This window comes from Chaetura pelagica, unplaced genomic scaffold, assembly GCF_000747805.2.
Source record: "Chaetura pelagica isolate M959 unplaced genomic scaffold, ChaPel_1.0 scaffold449, whole genome shotgun sequence".
NCBI lineage: Eukaryota > Metazoa > Chordata > Aves > Apodiformes > Apodidae > Chaetura > Chaetura pelagica.
Window position 1 is genome coordinate 504,209 of NW_009954418.1, and position 18,639 is coordinate 522,847.

The 18,639-nt window shown below is 40.5% G+C and overlaps 1 protein-coding gene across 1 annotated transcript in view; it reads left to right on the forward strand.

The window, feature by feature from the left end:
• SMPD3 (sphingomyelin phosphodiesterase 3, neutral membrane (neutral sphingomyelinase II)) overlaps positions 1 to 12,600 on the forward strand; it is a 28,996-nt gene extending 16,396 nt beyond the window's left edge. The window contains exons 3-7 of the mRNA XM_010004424.1: positions 781 to 936; positions 4,149 to 4,238; positions 5,102 to 5,165; positions 10,218 to 10,380; positions 11,801 to 12,600. Coding sequence (XP_010002726.1) covers positions 781 to 936; positions 4,149 to 4,238; positions 5,102 to 5,165; positions 10,218 to 10,380; positions 11,801 to 11,902 — 575 coding nt within the window. The 3' untranslated portion in view covers positions 11,903 to 12,600. The remainder of the gene's footprint in view (positions 1 to 780; positions 937 to 4,148; positions 4,239 to 5,101; positions 5,166 to 10,217; positions 10,381 to 11,800) is intronic.
• The last annotated feature ends 6,039 nt before the right edge of the window (positions 12,601 to 18,639 follow it).

Sequence of the window (18,639 nt, forward strand, 5' to 3'; positions counted from 1 at the left end):
TCCCTACATCAGGCTTTTGTTGTAATCATTTTAGGAGAGCCATTTTTTCTTAGACTTCATGTCACCTAATGTGCTTGAAATTGTGTGGTTAGTTGCTAAAATTACAGAGCTGTTTTATGTGTCAGATGGTTTCAGACTGGGTAAGACCAATCAGTCTTAATCTTTTCATATCGCTCCTATAAAAGGGAGGCACATCCTTAGCACATGTAGCATAGGGTAACGTCCCTAGAACTGGTGAAAATGATCTGGTTCTTTATTTCTGAAGTACTGCCTACCTAAACCTGTATCTACACATACCTTTAAAAATACAAAAAAACACTTTCAGTTTAGGCATTCTTAATTTTTAGAAAATATAAAGTAAAGCAAAGCAAGATCAAGTGATTTACCCCAGAACATGCTGTCCAGGTTTTTCCAAAGTAGGATTTTCACTCTGAACTCCTCATTATGAATGTAGTGCATCAGATCATCCTGCTTCTGTGGGTGGAAACAACATCACTTTGGCTGGTTGTCTGCAGCTCAGATGCCTTGTCGTCTTATTTCTTCAGATGTGCCTAGTGTCATTGTTCCAGAGCAAGATATTTAACTCACAAAAAAGTGTGATTCCTAATGAATGACATAACGGGCTAGGCACCATATACTGAGTATACTATTAGCCACAGCATTTTTTATCTTGCATCATTTTTCTCAAGGTGTCTAGCAGTAGCTTAGTAAATGGTATGTGGCAGAGTAATACGCTAAAAGGAGCTCTTATTTCTTGTTTTGATTATTTGTTTGCTACAGGAGATACTACTGTTCGATGTGAGCAACTGGATATGCTTCAAGATTGGCTGTCTGAATTCAGAAAATCTACCTCCTCCTCCAGTACAGCCAATCCAGAGGAGCTGGTGGCTTTTGATGTCATCTGTGGAGATCTCAACTTTGATAACTGCTCCTCTGGTGAGACAAACTTTTCCTTTTCCTGGTGTCTATGTATTGCAAAAAGGAACAGGAAAGTTCTTGATTCCTGTGGGCCACAGCAGTATGCTAAGTTGTGACCGGCTTTTGCAAGGGATGATTTAATTGCTACAGAATCTTCTAAAAAACTAGTAGCCTAGAGAGCAGCTCACACTTACGAGCTCTGCTGAGTTTAACTATCAAGCATGATGTTTTTTATAAGGCACAGACCTCTATAATGTGACTTGCAGTCAATAATTTGGACAGATCCAGTGGTTTAACTTTACTTGAATGAGGTATTCACCTACTGTCCCAGAAGTTTAGTTACTCATGAAAAACATGTATGTTATCGAATTTCTCTAGAGAAACAGTGAAGTGATGCAGTTAAAAATAATTTGATAGTGCTTATACACAGATATAGCAGATTAATGATGCAGAGAGAACTAAATGTTGCTGCATCAGTCCTGAGAAAAAAATAACCAATGTTCTGTACTTCAGGGTTTTAATTTTAATAAATTTAAAATTTGTTTTTATATATTTGGATGATGAGGACACTAAAAAAAGAACTCCACAGAACCACAATTAACAGAGAGTGAGTTCACAGAGACGGTAGCCTTTTCCAAACCTAAATATTATAGTCTGTTAACAGTTAAAGTGCCACCACAGAGTGCAGAGCATTTTGTCTGTGTATCCTCTCTGTCTTCCCCCTCGGTCCAGCTCAGGCATCCAGCAGAGCTCCCTCCCTGCTGGCTTTACCAGCAAGGAGGGCAATCAACTGCTGGTTGGGAGCTGGCAAATGGCTCAGCAGTGCCCAGCACCAGCCTCCTGCAAGGCTGAGGGCATCAAGCCCTTCTGCATGACTGGGCCTAAAGTGAAGTACTGAGACACAAAGAGCAAGAGGGTGTCACAGGGATTGCGTCTGTGCTGAGTTGCCAGGGAGATGCGCAGCGCAGAGGTGAGCTCAGGCTGCAGCATTCAAAGTGGGATTCAGCAAGTCAGACCCGAGTTTGTGGATTAACAGAGCAATTGGTGAATTCTGTAGCCTTCATAAGAAGCCCAGGTAACTGAAGCTGAGAGCAACAACTACACAAAAAATAATTTTAACAAACAAAAAGCAAGCCTTGTGTGATCTCAGGAATAACTAGGATTCTCTAATATCATTACTTGTATCAGACACTTGGAAGATTTTAGCAGTGCTGGAGATAAGACCATCACCCCAAAACACAGTCCTTCTGTTGTTTCTAGTTCATATGCACAAAAAAAGGAATCAGTCACAACTATAGGATCCCAAGTAAACTCAGAATGGTCAGAGAAGCTGCTTGCAAGTGCTCTGACTGGTAGAAGAACCCATTATGCACTGTGGAGGTGAACAGAAATGGTAATGGCTCCAGAACATTGTAGTTAACAAACATGTATTAGGATAAAACAAAACAGGAGCAGTGGTAGTGAGTTTTTAGGAAAGGAGGGAAGAAATGTGGTCAGCAATAGGTCTTCAGTGAGGCAAGCCTGCTACACAGGGTGAGGAGGCAATAGCAGCAGGCCCAGTGAAGGGAGACAGAAGCTGGGGGCTCAAATGGACTCATCTGCTGTGATCTGACTGTTCCACTTGAGATATTGTTGGATGGATGGTGCGGCCTGGAGGCAAAGATGTCCATCAAGGAAATAAACAATCTGCTGCACACCAAAGGAGAGGCTGCCCATTCAGCTCGCAAATGGAAAGTGAATGGGGCTGTGCTGCAGGAGGAGAGGCACAACATATGGTCAATGTTCTCTACCTGAGAAGTTCTGGCACGCTAAACAACTTGCACAAGGAGTAAAGAGTATAATTAATGGTGCTGTGACCTGCCTTTAAAGTGAAATGAAAACAACTATTTGCTTTTGCAAACAATAGTTGTATATATTGCAACCACTACCCCAAGAGGATTGAAAAGTAGGTTATAGGGAAGTATTTTATTTTTGCAATGTCTGCAGCTTATTTACATCTCCCTTCCCTTTAACATTCACTCAGCCCGGAAAATGAAATTAAGCTGGCTATTTCACTTTTTATTTTTACATTGCCTTCTTTCCTTATTCACTAAGCAAAATTAATGAAACATTTTAAAGTTTTCGCCTCCACTTTTATATTACTCATTGTTTTAGTGACATTTGTTAGCATTGCAGAGAATTGAACATTTGAAGATTAGGGTTTTTTTAAATACTAATCAGCTTTCTGTAATTCTGTGTATGATTTTCTGCATTCTTTCCCACTCGACAGACCCATGCAGCAAGTAATTAAAGTTTCAGTGAATATCAAACTTCTATTCTTAGATGTATTGACAGTATTCAAAGGTCTCCAGGTCCATGAGCGACCAACCTTATGTTTATGACAAATTTTCTGTAGCTCAGTTTTCCCCTCCAGCTTTACAGAACACTATGACAACACTGATACAGTGAATCCACGCTTAGCGGAAACATGATTAAGAAGTTACTTACTGTCAGGTTGCTTTGGACTGACTTGTGTAAAAGTCTACTGTGTTTTTAAATCTTTTAGCACAAAAGTCTTCCAGTCAGGTGAGTTAAGTTTGTCTTACCAGCTGTGACTGGTCACTATCAGTGCCACAGTTGCAAATTAATCATGACCAAATTTTAATCCATCTTAGACAGCTCATTCTGATTATGTTTAGAATGGCTTTAATGTTGCAGATAATACTCCAAGGAGATTATCAATTGCCTGGCCTTTCTCTTATCTACTATAGCTCGGAAAACATTCAGTGAATTCTTCCAAAGCACGCGAAGCACAACCTTTTATCTTCAAATCTACTGAGATGTATACACATCCCCACAAACAGTCTCTTACACTGCTGCTGTCTGTCCAGCTCTCTGTTGTGTGATCTAAACACTTCTGCAGTGGTGTAAGCAACGCAATGTCAATGGCAGCCTAAGGAGATATGTTGGAAATCTCCCCTTCAATGTACAGCTAGTAACTACCAAAAACATGGCTTTCAGAGGAAGACTTTGTAGGAAAGCACTGTTATTAGAAAGCATTTGTTGGAATTTCTGATGAAGACAAGATACTGCTGTGCAGTAAAGCTACTACTGAACTGGTTCCAATCTACCCTGTATACATATACCAAGTAGGAAGAAGGACTTGCCTTTCTGGCAGAACACACAGTTGTCCACAGGTTTACAGCACATAGCTGATATGCCTTTTCTTGGGCTTGTTCTCTTCCCTACAGAGGACAAGCTGGAGCAACAGCATTCTCTGTTTACACGCTACAAAGACCCATGTCGAATTGGTCCTGGGGAGGATAAACCATGGGCAATCGGTAAGACCTTCTCTAACTGCTGCTGTGTCAACATCTACTCATCTGTCCCTCTCACAGCACTGTAAGCAGCAGGATGATGGGCTGTAAGAACTCAGTGAAGACCAAATATTTACAAGGGGTATTTCTATAATGTATATTTTATAAACTTAACCGTGTCTTGTTGAAGTATGATTAAGAACCAGAGATCTCAAACTTCAGTACACATTCTAGAATGTATGCGTCAAGCTACTTGAATGCCTTCCCACACCTATTCTACTTTTTAAATAATCTTTAGATTACTTGGGGGGGGAAGCCAAATTACTGTTTTTGTATTTTCTGCATGCAGTGAAAGCCTGCAGCTTTTGATCAGAACGTTCCATTTGCTGTTCTATAAATACTCTTAAGTGAGGATGTAACAAAGCAGTTCAACAACACTACAAATTTGTAGGGTTTAACTTATTAAAAACTTCATAGAACTCCAAGATATTAATATCTGGTAAAACTCAGTTGAATCTGGTAAAGTTTTAAATCAGGAAGTAGACTGTCTCTAGAGGAGCAATTGTAACTGAAGATATGAAAGGTAAGAATATGGAACTGTTAGAAATGTGGCTTTACTCAGTTGTAGCAGAAAAAAAACAACCAACAAACACAACAAAGACTATTTGGGCTGAGCAACTGGCAGGGCAGAGGCAATGTTTAGAAAGGTGGCAGGCAGTAGAGAAGTCTGGAGACAGGGTAAGTGAACACAAAGTGCTCTTGGTCAGAGCAGTCCCTGGCCCCCCCCACTGCTGCTGTCTTCAACACCCCTGTGTCCCTGGAAGCTTCCTGAGAGGCAAGTCCCAGGAGGTATGCTGGGATGGTCACTTTTCCCTTTCTGTTCACAGGTACCTTGTTGGATCCTGAAGGATTGTATGATGATGAAGTGTGCACTCCAGATAACCTACAGAAGTATGCAATTTCTAATCCTCCCACATGCTTTAGACAATTCTTTAAAAAGCCAAATCATTGCTTGCTAGTTAACATTTCACAAATTGAGGGGTGTTCTATGGACTGTAAAAAACCACAGAACACCACCAAATGCAAATACAGTTTTTTACTCAGGGATACCTGGTGAAGAGGGCAAAAGGAGGAAGGAAAAGTGTCTGCTTCTCAAAGCCTAACAGAATTGGCTTCACTGGTGAAAAGATGTGAGCAACTGCAGTCAGAGTTTTTGTGTATCTAGAGTTGGTCCTACCTGGACAGGCTCACAGGACAGGAACCTCCCAGCACTACTGGAAAGGGTACGCAGGCAGCTTGTCTGGAAGTCTCTGCAGGCAGCCAGGTCTGTGGTCACAGCCCTGCAAAGGAGAGCAAGCAGAAGGAAATGTTATTTTCTCCAAATAAAAAAACCCATCAAGCTTGCCAAATTCAATACACCTAAAAAAATAAAGCTCACAAATATAAAGAAGAATTAAAAAGCACATCAGACATAACTAGGAATAGGGCTTAATATCTAACAGTGATACAACTGCAGTATTATTTTTAATGAGCGTTTGATATTGAAACAGGTATCCCTGTTTGGGCTAGTGGACTTGGGAGAAAAAAAACTTAACCTGCAGAAATTACAAGATAAATGTACAGAATACCTGTACTGTTTGTTAAATAGTAAGATACTGGAAAGAAAATTAATACACAGTGGAAATGGTACATTATATTGGCACAGTTTATATGACCATTTTTACTAAGTACAGTACATTGCAGGGTTTAGACAGACAGTTACATGTAAAAGGTGAGGCAATCCCTTGAAGTCTTCTTTGTATCAGTTTTGAACAAAGAGATTGAATTCTAGACATAAGCTCTGAGTTGTTGTTACAGCAAGGCAGGCTTTGTGCATTCAAGAGCCTGCAAAATTCCCAGCACTTCTATTCACGTGTGGAGAACAGGAATGTGGTACATGTGCAAGGGATTTCTGGAAAGCAGAAGTTAATTTGGCCCTACAGTCGAATTTGTAAATGCAAATCTGTATGTGGGTGTAACATTCCATTCCATATAGCAGGCTTCCAATCGGCAGGCTTGGAGCTGTTACAAAAACCAAAAAAACTGAAAACAAACAAACAAGCAAAACCTACATTAAAAGATAATAAATAAACCCAAGCCCCCTGTGTTTGCAAGCAGCCTTTTAAGACAATCAGTCACCAAATTAATTTTGGGGTAATTTCTTGTATTCCCTGGATAGTTAGTTGTTTTCAGCAGTTAAGTCCCACTGACAAACACATGACTGATAAAGAGTCATCAAATGAAGAATGAAAGACTGAAGAGTGTTACTTCTGCTACCTGTGAGCGCACAGCACCTCAGCATGGGATGACTGAAAGATACTTGAGTGTTGGTAACAGAGCATGCGTAAGACTTCTTGCCCACTAAAGGTGGCTTTCAGTTTTCTGCAGTACCTTGTAATTCTCTTAAACTGATGAAAACCCCCCTCTATTAGACAAATTTCTACAGACCTGCAGGGTCCATTATATAGACATGTTTATAAATCAGAGATACAATCACTTCCATGAAGGGCCAAGAGATGCCCTCCCATCTCTGCAAGGGACTGCTAAACATAAAACTTGCCAGTAACTTCAGTATAATTTAAAGCCATTAATGGAATGTGAGCTTTAAAGACATTTATATGTTAAATAGCACAAAAGCTGTGGAGCACTGTCTGGCTAAAGGTATCATTCATACACAAAGCAAAACAGAGTCCAGCCTAAACTTGATCTGTTCACAGCTTTTTCAGTAATAAACCCTGATCAAGCTTTACAGATATTTAAAACAGGCATTTAAATTGGCAATATAAGCTATCTGGAGATTTATTTCTTCATCAGCACTCTCCTCTAGTTTATAAATAAAATTAAGTACTTCACATTACTAAACTAATCAGGCCATAAAAGCAGCAGAACAACCAGTTCTTAAATATCTCTTTCATGAGAAGTACAGCATACGTAAAATATCAGAATGGAAGGACATACTTGGTAAAAATAATGAGCAAGTCACTTATAATTACAGAACAATTAATAAGCTCGATGTAACAATCTGGGCCCTGCCACAGTGCTGGAAGCCACACAAGGCTTCACAAAATGCAAACACATACAGTGACAGCTCACAAAGATGATTGTCACCTTCAAGCAAAGCACTGGAGTCAGCCCATTTTCATCTGTAAACCCTTAATACAGGCTGGCACAGGAGAGCACATTACAGCACCACTAATAAACAAGATTTAAATGCCCATTTTTCCAGTCTCCACTGTTGGACAGTGGCTCACAATTCTGGGCAACAGGCTGCAACACCAGTGAGAAAAGTCTCCCTTAACTTGGGTGCTTCTTGCCTGAGAGAGAGAGGGTCTCTCAAGCTTTATAACGAGCTCCTTTACAGACACTGTTCTTTGTGGTCCTCTGCGCATGGCAACTACAGTCAGCACTGCAAACAAACCATGGGCCAGAGACATGCCTGACAGAATTTTCATACTTAAACGTTGCAGTTATTTGGCACTGCAGATCTTTCAGGAAAAAAAAAAGTTCCAATTACTTTGTATCCTCCCATTCTTTGTGTCCTATGAATTAAGACAACCATTCTGACAAAATTCAGGTTTAGTTGTGCAACTTGGTCATAATTCATTCTGTTCACTTAAATTGTTAGCATTTGATTGCTAAGCATGGCACAGCCAGCTGTCCAGTGCCTGTGTCTATGTCCTGTAGAGACAAACAGCAAACCACAGGCTACAAAGAGGTACAGGTTCTAGGCAGAAACAGATGCATGCACATTTACAATTTTTTTTCCTCATGTATTTGAAATTAACATTTCTCTTCAATGAGCAGTTACGCAGGTTAAGTGAATACCCAGTGTTCACAGACTCTTAAAAGGACATAATTGAAGCTAGAACAAATTAATCTTTTAAATTAATGCAAGTAAGATTTTTTTTTGCAGTAGTACTGCAGAGCTAATCAGCAGTTTCTTCTACTTTGATACTCAATTAGCTTTGCCAAATATAAATATAATTTTTGAAAGAGGTCAGCTCGATCAAAGAGTTTGCTTTCTTGAACCTAGAAAAAAAATAATTTAGGAAGTGAACCATTTGCAGTAACTCTTTGAGAATCAACTTGCAAAATGGGGTGCAAACAATAACCTGATTTAACACTGGTTATTAGATGTCAGTCTAAAACTGAATAATACATAAAAGGAGCTGACTGACATAAACCGGTTACAATAAACTATAAGAACCTCCAGAACCTCACGAAGTCCAAAGAGCATTAGTAGGTCTGATTAAATAACTGTAAGACCAGCATGCTGTCACTGTTATCTTTTGAAGGCACTCCAAGTATTTTCTGTATGTATTACCTGACCCAAATTTACAGATTATGACACGACTGAGACCTAATCAACTGCAGCAAGTTCTGTGTCTCTTCTGCCACAAGTCAGATCCTTGCAGAGACACAAAATTTGACAAAGAAACAATTTGAATCTAAAACATTAAAATACATCATGAAAGTCTGGTGTTTGTCTCTTGGTTTTCCTTCATTCTGTACTCTCACAAGCATGCATGCATTAAAAAAACCCAAAACCTATGCCCAACTCCATTAAATCCATCCAAAATCAAGTCTTAAAAAATCTGGGTGATGAAAAATATCTTATTTTATCCCAAGGTGAAATTAAAGGCTTTGTACCTGCTAGGACCGAAGTTCATGGCTCAGTGTTTCTCCTGCGACAGTTGATGATGTAGCTCAATGACTTAATCAACTCTTTCAAGGGAAACCACAGAACCTTGAGCTCAGGTTTTGGCAGGTAAGTAAAGGAAAATTATTTCCAAGGAGGTAGTTTTAAAAGTAGTTTATGTTTTGCACCAGGCAGCAAAACCGTAAGTCCCTCTCTGCACACACGGTTATCATGCAAACCAGCAGCATTTGCACTTAATAACAACTGTCTGCATAACACCCTACACATGCAGTAACCCTGTGCAGCTCCTCTTTTGCATGCACAGGAATGTCTACCACCTCTACCACTCCTTTGGTAAATGTTTTAAATAGAATACAACCAGTTTTCCTTTTAAACCCAAAACAGCAGCAAAACAATAAAGATCACAGCATTATTGTAAAAACAAGAGTGACAGGGACCTTTGTGGGTTATCCAGTCCAAAGTAATACTCAAAGCAGGGCTAACTTCAAAGTTAGATCAAGTTGTTCAGGGCCTTTAATAGTCTTCTGTATAAAACCTACTGTTAAGGTTTAAGCATCTAAACTAAAAATGTTAATGGCAGAGCTGAAGCTTATATGCCTGAACACAAGACTGGTACATAGAAAACTGATTCTTACTTTTGACTGCTTCTGTAAATGATCATGGGCTGGTTAATCTCAGTGCAAAAGGGGGGCTGTACTAACACCTGCTGAGTGAGTCCGTCTCTGCAGAGAAGCCTGAAGAGTATCACATAGGCTGTCATTACCAATGAAGTAAGAGATTGGGGTCCTGGAAGCAAAAACCTGATGCTCAGAACCAAGTACCACATGCCCTGAAAACAATTCCTCATCCATACCCTGTCTGTAAAGCTGCCGGTTTTAATTTCAGAAGGAATTGGTCTGATCCCAACACTGAGGTCTGTATCAAAGTTTGTTCTAACTATCCATGAAACAGTTTCCTCCTCTGCTAGATTCAGCAATACTGGAAATCATGGGAGGGACTGCAGTAAGGTACAGATAGCAGGCAAGGTCCTCCTCTCAGATGTCTGTTCTCCTGGCTAAAAGAATAGGTCCACCAGGGCAGCACCAGTGATGCCAAACTGGCTCTGAGACTTTAAGGACACTGAAAGCAGTTAGTTCAGCCTCGTCTTGGAAAATACATTTGCAAGAAGATGTGCTTTACAAGTTTAACAGTGCTCTTGCACAGCCATTTCCCTTATCAGGGATCTGGAGGGAATCTACTGTAATGCATGAAAGGATGGGATGAGCAAACATTTAAAGCACCTGTTTTGTTCTTTTATCAAATAGGGTGCTGGAAAGTGAAGAAGGAAGGAAAGGATACTTAGTCTTTCCCACCACGAAGAACCACAGTTCCAGTCAAAAGGGGAGGAAGGCATCATTGAAAGGAAATGGGAGGAGGATTGACTATATGCTCTATACTGAAGAAGGTCTCTACCTGGAGTGGAAAGTGGTGAGTTTCAGAGTTGACAAAAAGAGCCGTAACTCACACAACAGAATTGTCTGGATGGCACTGCAGCCTGTTCTGCTCGGGTTCCAACAATTCATACTCCAGGGAGGACCTGCTGCTTTCCTGTTTTCTACCACTGCATGCAAGTACTAAGTTTGAAAACCTATTACATAAACAAATTTAAGATGAGTTTAGGGATCTACTGACCTTAAAAACAAACAAAAAAACCCCACCTTGTTTGCATTCCTTAAACTTTTGCCAGACTTCAGTGTTTTGGCTGATGCTTTCTGATCCAGCAGTCCAAATATTTTTTAATCTTTTCAAGTGTCTGGATGTTGTTTTATTATGCCTATGAAAACCTACCTAAGTTACAAGTTTGTGATACAGAGGCAGAAGTTGACACAGGCTAACCAGACTAAGAACTTGAAGTGCACTGTCTGCTTCCTGGTGTAGAACCTTATGAAAATCAGAAACTAGTTCACACTTACTTACCATACTCCATTACAGCTGCTGCAGAAGAGCAGGCAATAGAGCAGTTCAGCATATCTTAGTGCATGATACCTCAATCTGTGCACTCTGTGGACACAGAAACTTAACAGCTCAATTATTTTAAGGCTTCCTCTTTCAGATGCACAAATGTCCATCATGCATCTATGTGGTACACCTATCTTAGATTTCACACAAACAGCAACAAAATCAGTATTTCAATAGGTTTGACCCAGGTTAGGTCTTTCATAAGGCTCCTGCTGTCAGCAAAAAGAACCAAAATACATCTGTGCTTCCTGCAAGGATGCCCGAAGTAAGCACCTCGCCCACTGGAGGGGACAACTACATTGTATCAATTGAGCAAAAAGGTTGCTCCATCCAGCTTTCAGAAGCTGGGAAGCAAACAGCACTTCCTACAGAACTTTCATCTGGTCCTATGAAAAATATTGCCAGAACAAAGGCTGGAATTCAGAGAGGCCAGAAGCAGGGCTCCTAATCACCTTAAGTTCCCATGAAGTTAACACCTCCATCTAATGAAGGCAGGCTTCCTTTTTAGCTGCATGCAGCCAGCCCCTCCTCCCAAGTGTGTCTGTGTCCTTAGGCACATGATTACCTCCTGCAGCGCTACAGCCGCGTCTGCCTGCAGCAACACAGATGCTACTGTAAGAAGAAAGAAAGGATAAAACAAATTTCACCCAGACTAGTTCCAACTGTCTATCAAATGAATGGTTCTCCTCATCAACTGCACCACACTGACATAATCTGTGTGGCAGATGGATTACTATCAGCCCAGCCAAGCTAGACTAGTCCCATACATCTACTAATACAGTATGGTAGTTCAAAGCAAACTAAAGGGAAGCATAAAAACCAAGTCCTAGTTTGTGGTATCAACAGTTAAGTTTTCCAATTCCTTCTGTCTTTTGTTTTCCTTCTGCAGGAGGTGGAAGAGTTCAGCTTCATTACCCAGTTAGCAGGCTTGACAGACCACCTACCAGTAGCAATGCGACTCATGGTGTCTACAGGAGAAGACGACCCTTAAAACTGACCAGCTTTGAGAGATGAGAGGAGGAAAGTGTTAATGATATTAAGAAAATATCAGAGGATAGAATGAACTATTCTGGTGCCACGTGAGGAAAGATGACCAGACCTGACCCAGCTACTCCCAGAATGTTCCAATGATGGCGGATATAAAAAGGGAAGAAATTGAAGGGGTTTTGGCCAAAAGCCACTGTCACAAGTTGCTCAGGCAACAGGGCAGGCCTCTACTCCAATGCTTTCACTGTGGACCGAATGGAACCAAGATGGAAGTTCTAATTCCTTCTGAACCAGTGCCATTCTTACTAAAACATGTTTTTATACTAATATATAGCACAATTTAGTTTGTAATTAGTCTGTGAGTAGTGCTGCTCAATGTTTTTTTGCATAATTTCTTTGTATAACTAAGAAGCTAAAGCTTTTTTCTTTTTTTTTTAGCCTGTTAAAGTTGTAGTAGCGTGCTTGCATCAGTAGCATGCGCCTGCACTGCATGCCACTCTGAGATAAAGTAGTAAGATACCATGGGGAATATCAGAATGGAAAGTGAGTTCAAAAATCAGATACCAGCCAAAGCAAGGAATTCTGGGACTGGCAAACTTTCTGTCATTAAGGATAAACCTAAAACAAACAACTCCCTTCAATTTGCAGACCAGTATCTTCCTGTCCAATTTAAGGACAGTAAAAAGTATTTGGAATTAAGACTTAAAGAACACAGTTCTACCCTTATTCCAGCTGTGTTCCCTATGAAACTATGAAGTGTTTTTTTCTGAATAATTACTGCATAATTGGGCCTTTAGTTTCCTAAGCGCAACTTATTCCCTTAAGAAGCAGCATAGGTCCCCTGAAATGTTTTTTCTTTCTTTCCTATACATGGTGCAGTTCTGAATCATGGTATGGGATGACATGTATGTTACAGTAGAGTGAATAGATTCCTGTAGTACCATTGGTAACACCAGAGCCAACATTCTGCCTTAGCTAGAAAGACTAAGTGGGAAATAGCTTGTAAAATGCATGCTAGATAGAGAGATAAACTAAACGTCAGTGACATTTTGGGAAAAAAGTGTAGAACAGCGTATGACTGGTAAGGCAGGATAACCTAGCGATTTTCCAAAGGAATCAGTACACTTGAAGGGAAAGTGTGACATGGCTACTGGAGAATAGACCTGTGGCTCTCAGCCTTGGGTAACTACTTCCCATGGGCAGAGGGTTTATGTCTGTGAGACAATTCTCCATTTGTTACACACTCAGACTTCAATAGAGGTCTTGCCACCTAATTTGTATCTTCTTTCCACTGCAGCTCTTTAAATGTGGGGCTCCACTCTGCCACCTTTTCCCCATGGCCTGACCTACCCAGCCTCTGTAACCTAAACAAAAATACTGAAAAGCCGGGAATCAGGTCTATAACGAGACTTGGCATTTTTAAAAGGATTTAAATTCAGAAGAGTTTGTGTTGCTGGGAAAACAACGAGACCCCTTGCGTGTTAATCTCTACTTAGTTTCTTCTCCCTACTTCCTGTTCAATTTTCATGCTATTTCTGATTACATTACAAATTCCCTGTGTTAAAAAAGAAGTGAATCCAGTACTTCCTTACTACATTAAGTGAACTGTTTTAATTACAGTGGCCACAAACTCCTGAAGATATCCTTGTTTTAGTTTGGCTTACACTTGCTAGGAGTGAGTTTGAGCTAAATCAAAAGACTTAAACTAGAAATCCCTGTCTGTACAGCCTCTGGAACCGGCTTAATTAGCTACAGTAAACAGACAACTTCTAGTTGTATCAGCCTGGTTTTGCAAATAGAGAAAACTCATAAAAGTACTGGACTCACAGTATTGGCTAATTCCAAGTAGGGGTAGGCCACTTCTCACACTCTCCCACTGCACCTGGTCTTGATACATTTTATGCCTCATTTTCCAGTCCTGGCATCCCTTCAGTGGAGACTGCCTCTTAAAAGTGTACAGTGCCAAACCACAGGGTTGGCTGCAAGCGTAACCCATGGAGACTAAAAATGGAACCAGACTCAATTCCCCTTTTTGATAAAATTAGGAATTCAAATTTATAGCATCAGGGACTGTAGTGTACTATCCAAGGGCACCACCAGTTTCCCACTTTGTATGTTTCTCTTTATACAGAGGATGCACGTATGTGCAATGTGTTTTTCTTATCTTTCCACCCAATTCAGAAAGACTTGTCCCCAAATCAATACTTTTAACCCTATTTTCTACCTTGCTTGTATTTTATTAACCTTTTTTAAAAACCCAAACAGTATCAGTAGCAATTTGTGAGCTATCCAACACCTATTTCTCCGTAGTAAGATTAAATATAAGGTACAGTATTTTTAACAGCTTTCCTAACAATGTAAATTACAATTTGATATCAACTTCACTAAGGATCAGTTGCAGGAGCTGAGTTTGACACTGTGTGGGATATGATCATAAAACTACTGCCAAACAGTGTTACATTTACAGTAAAACCTACATGGTATAAATTACTTCTAAATTAGTTCTGTGGCTTTATGACTAAAACCAGGCACTTCTGTCAACTTTTTGAGATACACTGAGAAATATTTTTTCAAATTCGAAGTAAACTGTTTTAGATTTTGATGGTCTTAATTTCTCAGCGATCAAGGAATGGATAGTTGTAAGATGTTCACTTTAAACACTACACATACACTTAATCAGTCTAGGTAGTTCTTACTAATATACTGTCTTAAGGATCTAACTGCAAGAGAGCGACGCTGGAAGGTACAGCATTGTGGCACCACAGTAGAGATGCTCCTTGCTATTTTTGCATTGATCCCGTGCCTTCTGATGCCTTGGTATGCTTGCAGGAGTCAGGGAGCATATGTACCAAACTAACCAACAGGCTTTCCTTTCCAGAAGAGTAATGTCCTGGAGAAAAAGGAGTTTTGTCTACACTATCCGCTACCACAGTTCCATATACAGTCTCACAAAAAAATGTCTCTCAGACAATGCCTGTTCTGTCAGGATATTGATCATTACAAGCCTTAGACAGATATAATGTAATAGAATATGCATTTTTTTTAAAAAAGGGGGGAGGGTAGCAAGACACACACAGGAAATGGATGACTTTTTCAGATGTCAATCACACTTTGCTTAAGGATAGCATGACCCAATTTATTAGTACAATGTTATTTGTATGAAATTTGCATTAAGTTTATTATGCTTAACCCACTTTGTACAGGAATTTCAGGTATCTTCAAGAAGTGGGCGATAATGCTTTTCTTGGTTTAATAACTGCCACTCAACAGGGATACTGCTGATGAAGTGTCATGTTTTTATAAAAGCTAGGTCACATCTTCTGTTTCTCATGTTCAATTTGCATTTTACAACTGCACTTCTAGAACAAACAAACAAAAGACACAAATGAGGACAGCCAAAAACTTAACAACTTCCAGAAGTTTCAAAGATGTCAGGTCCTTTCAAAGTTGCTACTTTTAGATCACTTCAAAAATACAACCTAGAGAAAACAGTATGTAGCCTCACAGGCACATTCAGATCCAGTTAATCTCTGCACTGTCTGTCCAAGGGATACGTGATCCGCCTGCTTTGCACCACAGCTCAGCATCTGAGGAACAGGGCAGCACTGCCTAGCATACAGCTTCCTGCTATGTGAAAAAGCATTTACTATAACTAACCGAAGTTGTGGCAAGCTAGTTTTATTCCATCCCAAACTGGATGCTTAATAGAGGCTGTCTAAAGCAACCAAGCAACCTGCACCACACGTGGGTGCCAAGAGAAGCCTGCAGCCTGCTGAGGCGTGGCCTGCTGGAGAGAAAACCCCTGAGAAAGCTGTCTGGTGTGACACATTTACCCATCTTGTGCCAGTATTACGGCAAGGCTTTGTCCCAGAAATAGTCCCAGATAGTCTAGCGAGCCCCTCAGTCCTACTTGTTGGGTAAGAGAGTAAGATTTAAGGAACTCAGAATTCCAATAAGAAATTACTTCTTTTAAATGGCCTTTGTTTGGTGGTCCAGATTAAACAGATCTGACTGTCCCAGTTTGGTCTCTGAGCTGCCCTGGAATCACACAGCAGCACATCAGTGTCAACACATATCATCAACTCAGAAATGAAACATTTTTACCTCCTCCTGGCACTATAGGATGAGGACAGAAATACAATTCAAGCACTTTGAAAAACTCCCAATTTTATCATCCATGACAATGAGGATCAAATTAGAATCACAGAACTATTCAGGTTGGAAAAGACCCTTGGGATCACCGAGTCCAACCATTATCCCTGCTCTACAAAGTTCTCCCCTAAACCATATCCACCAACACCATGTCCAAACAACCCTTAAACACATCCAGGGATGGTGACTCAACCACCTCCCTGGGCAGCCTATTCCAGGGTCTAACCACTCTGGCTGTTAATAAATGTTTCCTAATGTCCAGTCTAAACCTACCCTGTTGCAGCTTGAAGCCATTCCCTCTTGTTCTGTTGCTAATTACCTGTGAAAAGAGACCAGCACCAACCTCTCTACAATGACCTTTCAGGTAGTTGTAGAGACTGATGTGGTCTCCCCTCAGCCTCCTCTTTCTCAAACTAAACATTCCCAGCTCCTTCAAGCATTCTTCATAAGATTTATTCTCTAGGCCCTTCACCAGCTTCATTGCCCTCCTCTGTACTTGCTCCAGCACCTCCATATCTCTCTTGAATTGAGGTGCCCAAAACTGGACACAATACTCCAGGTGTGGCCTCACCAGTGCTGAGTACAGGGGGACAAATCACCTCTTTGTTACTGAACGTCTCATTTTTCCACGCCATCTTGTTTAAAATACAATCTTGATGCTTTTAAAGACTTGTATTACTGCTGAGGTTTAGAAGTCCTATAAGAAGAATAACCTTTTTTATTTCAATGATTTTTCAGTATTGTATCCTTCTGGAACCTAATGTTTTTATATGGTAAGCACACACCTTCTGACATTTTGTTATAAATGTATTAAAAAAATAAAAATTTAAATATTTTCATTGGTTTCTTTGCCTGCAACAAAACCACAATCTCAGACCTGATAAAAATAAGGTATTTTGAACAATAGGGAGGGGGTTTTGTCTTTTATTGGTGCTGAAAGGAATAACTGGTTGATGCAAACAAGGTAATAAAATTTCAAGGCTCAAATAATTCTGTGCAGCTCACTTTTTCTGGTTTTGTGATGTGGAATCTGACAGCACTAACTGAAATCTGACTCAAAGGGGCCAGGTATGGTCTCACTATGCTATGCCTGCTCTAGTGAATCTGCAGAAATTAAGAGGTGAAAGAAATAGGTGCTTTTAACACACCCTCAACTGTGGCCTTTACTGCTCTCAGACATCCCCCTACACAGATGCACCCCCCTCAATTTTCAAAGAGTGCAGCTTTCTCCACTGCTGGACAGGTGATTTTGGTTTGTATTCTGATGCTGCCACAGCACTGCACTTTGATAAACTTCCTGTTCCAGTGGTGGACCCCTAGTATGTGCCTCTCCTGCCATACGTGATCTATTTTTCTAATGTTGCAGTTTGCATTCTGTGAGTGGCTTGGAAACTGCTATAGAAGCATAAGGTAAAACACAATTATTTCTTGTGCAGTGTGCATCTTCCAAACATTTAACTAAGAAGAACAGGTACAGAAAACTGAAACTCCTTTCTGCTCCTTCTGCCCCAGGAGCTGTAGTTTAGTTCATTATGAACTCGTGCCTACAGCTGCCTGCTGGCCAGCACTGTAACTGCAATGCCATCTGCCTCTGGCTACTATACAGATTCTCTTGGCAAAACACCTATTAAAATACAACCCTCCCTATCCCACTGAAATTCCTGCTCAGAGTGCTGCTGAATTCTTGTAACCCTTTTCTTTGACTATTCAATACTTCAATGTACCAATTCTCCTTGCAGTAAATTCAAGTTGCTCATCTACACTTTTGTGGCCCTTCAAAAGACACGCTCTTATACTCTACAATTTCTTTTGACTAATCCAGATTTCCCATCAACCACTCCTAAATCTGTAAGCACTTTGTATTTTCTTCCATACTTGCTCTGACATTTAGGGAAGGCTCCAAGCAGTCATTTGTGAAATCAGTGAATAGGGCTTCCTATAAAGACTGGCAGGAAAACAACAATCCTCTTTCTCACCTTTTAGATACTAGCATATTTAACAGCTGCTCTGTATGACCACTACAGATGAATGGGAAAAAGCATGCATCAATTGCAGCTTAGAACAGGGAGGAGAAAAAATATCCAAGGATAGTTACACACTGGGTCTGTGTACCCAAAAAGATCCTGGAATCTCCATCAACATTTAATCTGGGTCATATATTTATTCCTTTTCTCTCCTACCTTCACCATCCCAAAACCCCTTTATAGGCCTGAGGAACATTTCATGCTGTTGCAGACCACAGGAGTTGCTGAGGTTGTGTTTGGCCCTGCACGTGCAGCAGTGCCCTTGCTGACACCATCACTCCTCACCCCAATAGAGGCATTTCCAACCTGTGAACCCTATCCATCTGCCTGCACCATTCTTCATATCCTCTCACCCTCCTCCTGTCTGACTCACGGACTACTTGGGGCAGAAGCCCATGTCACTGCCTTATCTTTCATACAGCACTCGGCACTACATTGCCAAGGAAAATGGTTCCTAGGCACCAAGAAACATCTAAATAGTAAATCGAAGGAGATTAACTGTAGCAGAAAAATGCTACAGCCTTCCCGTGTACTTTAAGGATAATTGAATATAATAACATAAAAT